This window comes from Myotis davidii, unplaced genomic scaffold (genome assembly GCF_000327345.1).
Source record: "Myotis davidii unplaced genomic scaffold, ASM32734v1 scaffold699, whole genome shotgun sequence".
Taxonomy (NCBI): domain Eukaryota; kingdom Metazoa; phylum Chordata; class Mammalia; order Chiroptera; family Vespertilionidae; genus Myotis; species Myotis davidii.
In genome coordinates this window covers 370,086-376,535 of record NW_006291007.1, presented here as the reverse complement: position 1 = coordinate 376,535, position 6,450 = coordinate 370,086, and the positions used below count along the sequence as shown (strand labels likewise).

The following is a 6,450-nucleotide window of genomic DNA, read 5'->3' as shown; positions in this document are numbered from 1 at the left end:
ATTTTTAAGAAACACAAAAGGAGACATATGTAATACCCTTTGTAATACTTTAAGCAATAAAAATTTAAAAAAAGAAAGAAAAGAAACATATCTCCTGGATCTAATCACGAAGAAACATCAGACAAACCCAAACTGGGGCCTCCCACACTGACACTTCAGATGGAGGCTTCAAGCAGCCTTGTTTTTTCCAACTGCAGGTCTATTTCTTGAAGTGGGAGATGTGGTCTTTGGAGGAACCTCTACAAATTTTAATGAACTGCTGACACTGGCCAGAGTAATAGTGAGTGGATTATTCTTACTTCCCACCTTCTTTTCCAATTTGATTTTATTCCAGTGGCTTTGGAAATGGATTAAAAATAAAGTACAGTTAGCTCACAGAAGTGTTAGAAGCAGTACCTAACTGCAGTGTCATTGGTTACTAAATAAAGGAAGACCCATTCAACACCTGTAAAGCTGTAACAGTGATGGTCTCCATGGTAACAGTTAGGTTCTAGGATGAGCCTTGATCAAGTTCCAGTTAATGCCTGTCTCTAATACTGTCTGTAATATAACACCTCCTTCCCTGCTTTGGGTGAGCGCTAGGAGCAGGTCAGAGTTAAGTGGAGGAGGATGGCGCTGGTCATAACGCCATCCTGGTGGGACCAGGTCAGCACTCCGATGCAGGTTAGGATGAAGTCAGCGGGATAATGAGCTGACCTCAGCAAGCTGTCTTCTCTCTTAGGCTGCCCCACGGTGTCCATCTAAATCCGGCAATGCACGAAGCTGCTGACTTGATCGGCAGTCCTTCTCCAGAAGTAATTATAAAAATGTCCAAAGGGAACACTTCCTATCCTTAGGTCAGTGTCATCACCTGCTCACTGGTATCGTCATAATCTGCCCTACCACCATCTGGGCTTCTGAGTTGTTTGCTTTGCTTCTGGAAGGCCAGTTTGCTCACTCTGGGGAGGACCGGCTCCCGGAATCCGGAACTTTGGCGCTTAGCATTGGCAAAGACCAGGTCCCTGGTCTGACCCTTGGAGTCACTCCAGGAAATGAGGAATCTAAATGAATTTTTCTAGTTCACTAGCTATCAATTGTTGCATTGCTCCTCCCAGCTACCTTGAAGAATTTGCTTAACTGTATTTGTAAATAATTTAACATAACATGCCTAGGACTTCTGTTAATATCGACATTAACTTGATTAGGTTTGCCACTATGACAACATAATTTAATTACTGATATACTGGACATAATTTAGGCACTCTGAAAGCTACAGTCTTTCAAAACTATCTCCCCTTACTCATTCAACCTCTTTGTTCAACCAAGTGCGTAAAACATGTATATACCAAGAGCGTAAAACATGTATGGAAAAGTATTAAAAAGCACAGCCTACTCTGTGACTATAGGGAGTTACCAGGCTGGGCTGACAGGATCCTCTGCTAGATTGTTGACTCCTTAAAGGCAGGCTCCAAGATCTACAGGTCTTTTTTTTTTTTTTTAGACTTGAATATTTTTCTTAGTGTCTTATGTCCATTGGTTATGCTTATATACAGGTCTTTATTTACCCACTGGGCTAGGACCCAGCATAGGTGGACAGTCATTATTAAGGGGTTTGTGTGGGTAAACCTTGGCCTATGTTAAGCAAAGTTGTGAATCTGAAGACTTGAGATAAGTCCAACCTCAAATATTTATTGTCTGGATGGTTTGGGCCTCAGTTTCCCTAGGTAAGAAGAAGACAATACTAAGGGCAACCTCACTGATCTAGTGTTTACTGATTAACTGGGAGAATATATATCATTGTTTTTTAGATTTCATTCAGGGTAAAAGCCAAGTCCATACGAAGTCCATGCAAAGAGGATATGATCTGCAGCAGCCCTGGCCCCAGTCACCTCTGACCTCTCATACCCTGTTGCCACAGATGTGTTATTGCTGCTCCAAGTGGTAGGCACTCAACTAGTGTTTGTTAACTGAATGAGTAAATGAATGAAAGTAAGTTGCAAAGCATGGAAACAGTGGCCAGGCTGTCTATTTCCTGTATAGTGGATGCTTCTCGGGGCAGGAGCTGGGATGTGGAGTCAGCACATGGCAGAAGCACAACTGTCATGTGAAGAGTGGATGACATGAACAGCAGGCTCAGGCCACAGGTACCCCATGAGGTGGCTGGTGCAGTTCTCAGTGCCCCTCCTTAGTCCTTTGAAAAGAAGAACTTAAGGGAGGTTTTAAAAATGAATGTTTCCAATTTCCCCCAAATAAGAAAGATTCTTCTTGTCTGGCCTCACTACTGCAACTTAATCCACGGGCATGATTCTTTTCAAATGTTATCTTCTGCCTGGTTAATGTATTTGTTTCTTTTCATAAACACCCTACTTTATACTGGACATTAATCTAACCACTTAGACATGATTAGCAAGCTAAGGGTCTTACTTATTAAAAACAGTTAATTTTCCCTTCTTAAAAACATTGAGACATTTGAATCCCTGAATATGCTCATTTATCACCAACCCCCAACAAGGCATTCAGGAGTTCTCCATGTAGGACATGAATAATTTTTATAAAAACGCAGTTGCTGACTGTGTCGTACATCCACGCAGCTTTATAAAACAAAGCAAATGATTACCATCAATTACAATAACCTCACTAGACAAGACGGCAATTAATCTAAGCTCTTCAGATAACGACTGTTGCACTGTGCCAAGGAAAATGCCGGAGTTAATGGACTTACCACGATCAGCAATGATAGATGGGGCAGATGGCAATGTGATTATTCATTGTCAACAAAATAAACACATGCTTTGTTGCTTGAAGGGTTTACCTGGGTCCTCTCAGTGGATAGCCAAAAACAAAGGCCAAAGGTGGCCATGAAGATAGCACAAAATACAAATACAATGTTAACCGACAGGATGGGATATATTTACTTTAACTGGGGCTAATCATCAGTGGAATCGGATTGGAGAACATTTTCTTTAAGGAAATCATGGACGGTGTAGAATGTCAGCATCAGGAGACGCATTAAAGCTAAAAGGATGTGAGTCACTTTTATGAAGTTCTCAAATTCCATTCCATGCTTAATAATTCCGGTGATGGGAATTCGCTGGTGTCAGAGGTAAACTCATTCCATTGATTGATAGTCCTTATACTTAGAACATATATTCAGCCAAATCCATTTTCCTGGAATTTTCACCCATTGACTCTAGTTCTTTTCCTCATACCACAGAGAAGATGCCAAACTCTTCTTGCTCATGACAGCCCTTTAGATCTCCCAAAGGCCAAATGCCTATCCAAGTGCTTTCCATATGACATTGTTTTGGTTCTTCCAACATCCTGATTTCTGGCACCTAAGCCGACACCAGTTTACAGACCAGCCATACACAGACCCTCATACTGAGATGGAGGGGCTCGGAAAGAAATGGGATACAGCCGATGCGGTCTACCGAGGGCAAGGTCTAACTGTACTTCTGCTGAGGCTGGTGCTCAAGGTTGCCTTGGATCAATGGATGTGTGCATGGCTACCATGATTGGGAAGCAGTCCTCCAAATCCCACCCGTCTAGAAAGCACCCAGCTTTGCTCTTTCCAGAGGGCAGTTACCTCTGGGCGCTCCTTTTCCATTTTTTTGTGCTGTATGGCTTTCTTAAGACCTCGTTGTTTACAAAACTGGGACAATTTAGATGGAGCCTGAGCTGAAATTGGCACTGTGGTCACTAACCGAAATCTCTTCGGGGAATTTGTACAAATGTGCACACCTGGACCCCACTCCTGGAGACTGATTCAGTTGCTGTGGGAGAACTCAAATGTAAATATTTTGACAATGATTCCCAGTGAATGCTGATTTGCAAATGCTTTCTTCATTGAGAAAGCTTAAGAACGCACTCTTGAGGGAGTGCTTCACAAATCTCATTATCAGACTCTCCTGGGAACTTTTAAAATACAATTCCCTGGAGCGTCTGATACCTGTGGTCTGGGGTAGGTCTAGGAAAATGAACACATTGACAGATCAAATTGTTATATGCTTTCCTTAAGGATTTTGTAAGCGTTCATTTACTCCAAAATTGTAGTTCATATATCAATTATGGAGCCCTCTTATTATATATTGAAGAAACAAGCTACTCTAAGTAATTCTACAATGTAAAGATTTTAGCCAAGTAAACATCTATATTTTTTCATTCATTCTTTGAATAAATTCTTTAGTAAATTCATTTTTACTCTGAGGCAATCTTGTGATAGGCACTGGAATGTAACAGCACAGTGAGGGAGGAAAAAAAAGAAACAACAGCAAACAAATAAACGAGCAAGTAACTCAACAAATAAAATGATCAGAACTCTTAAAATAACATGTGTTTTTAAAAGGATGAGTTTATCTAAATTTGAATATTTTGTAATTCAGATTGGCAGTCTGCAGTCATTCTTAATTCATGAGTTGTTGCCCTACTCTACTTTAGGATCTGCAACTAGGGACTTTTGCATTACAGTGCCTTTGGCAGACATCTCTAATCAATCCTAGAATTTCTGCTACACATTCTGGAAGGAGACCCATATTCCTGCTCAACCCTGTCCTCTATGCAGCCATTACTAACTGAAGATGTATGAAATCTATGCATACCTGCCTCAATACTCAGTGCTGTGACTCATCTGGTGCCTTTGTTGTCCCTCATTTCTTGCTTTATCTTTGTTGTCTATCAACCTTTGAGTACCCTTGCTCCTCACATTTGGAATCCCTGTTAATTTTCAAAGTAACCTGGAGAGCTATCTAAGCCAGCCTTAGAAAGATCAAATAGCCATGTCAAGATCACACAATTAGTGTGTATCAAAGCAGGAGGTACAAACTCAGGTTCTGTGGCTCCAAACAAGATACTTTCAAAATTGTTCTGCATTGCTCTTCTCAGCCCAGTTTAAAGGTGAGGCGTTGTCTGATCTCTTCAAGTAAAATTTGCCAATTCTTCTTTGAGTTGGCCAGAGCCTTTGTACATCTCCATTACAGCATGACATTATACTTGCATGACTTGAATATAGCACCCTTTGAGCTCCTCCGTGATAGGAGCTCTGTGGTTTTATTTGTTTTAATCTCTGTATTCCTGGCAATAAGCAGAATGCCTAGGAAGGTTCTCAGTTGATACATTTTGAACAATTATTAAAATCTGGCCACTGGACTCATTAAGGTGGTGCATTTCTTTCTCAGTGTATGGCCGTACGATATCAAAAACAATGCCAGGTTTAAACATGATCTTGATTAAAACCACTTAAAAAGACCAAGTTGATAATGAGATATATACTTTTGTTATTTCAGAGCCGTCTTGACATCAGTTACTGAGGACTCGTAAACCTCATTACAGAATACTGAGCAGGTAAAACCCCTGGCCCCTTGTTGATAACCACCCTCAAGTGCAAGAGAGGTCAAAGAGGTCAAATAAAACACACCCTGCTTGTCAAGTGTCATAACACAGATGCCATCTGCTTACACTGTGGCTCTCAGCCTATAATTGAGGCTGTGGTTTGGCTCACTGCTGTGGCTTGAGTTTTGCCTGGGTTGATGGTGACATACAGTGACACTCACCATTAATGGTGACTATTTAGTTGCCTGACATTTATTTCACAGTAAATTATAGTTTTGTGCAAATTAGACCCATTCTCCCAGAATGGAGAATTATGGAATCTATGTTATCATATGTGACATATGGGAGACTGAATACCCAGATAGAAGAAAATGAAGATGTGCTTGAAAGGTAAGGGCTTGGGGTTCAAATAATGCTCTGGAGATAACTTAGGGCATGCGTCACAAGACAGGTGCACCCAAGTTTTGGAAGGAAATATTCTGTTTCATTGTGGCCTTCCCTGGTAACACTGGAAGCTCATTATAGACTTCAAATAATGCTCTGGAGATAACTTAGGGCATGAGTCACAAGAGAGGTGCACCCAACTTTTGGAAGGAAACATTCTGTTTCATTGTGGCCTTCCCTGATAAACACTGGAAGCTCATTACAGATGTCCACATCAACTTGCAAAAGACAGAGGGAGAAAGAAAGTACTGACCTTCTTGTTTCATAGATTCAAGAGAAATCTCTCCACCTGTCATCCCACCATGGATATAAGTAGGCACCAAATCTTATTAAGTTGCACTTAACCTTAGTTCCCCAACAGCCCCACCTACCTCCCCAGAGAAGGCTTGTCCGTTGAGGAGGTGCTCTGACCCTTGGCTATCTTCACTCCCAAAGTGTAGCCGGATCTCCTCCAGCCGGTGGCTGTATGTCATGGGCCCTCCTGATATGTTGACCAAGTGCTCCTTGTCCAGGCGCAGGGACACGTGTCTTCCAGTATTGTACATGGTCCCACTGACCTGCAAGGCAATGGGCAACAGGTGAAGCAAGGCTCTCCTCCTTCCATTTCTCACCAAACCTACCACGGTGCTTAGACCTATGCCTTTTGCTTCCCCCTAATGGGAGGACATTAGGTTGAATCCACATGTGGAGGGGAGCAGC

At 41.8% G+C, this 6,450-nt stretch overlaps 1 protein-coding gene across 1 annotated transcript in view; it reads right to left on the bottom strand.

The window, feature by feature from the left end:
• Nucleotides 1-6,450, bottom strand: part of CA10 (carbonic anhydrase X) — a 366,550-nt gene that overhangs the window by 72,863 nt on the left and 287,237 nt on the right. Inside the window, exon 4 of the mRNA XM_006764028.2 lies at nucleotides 6,123-6,308. Coding sequence (XP_006764091.1) covers nucleotides 6,123-6,308 — 186 coding nt within the window. The remainder of the gene's footprint in view (nucleotides 1-6,122; nucleotides 6,309-6,450) is intronic.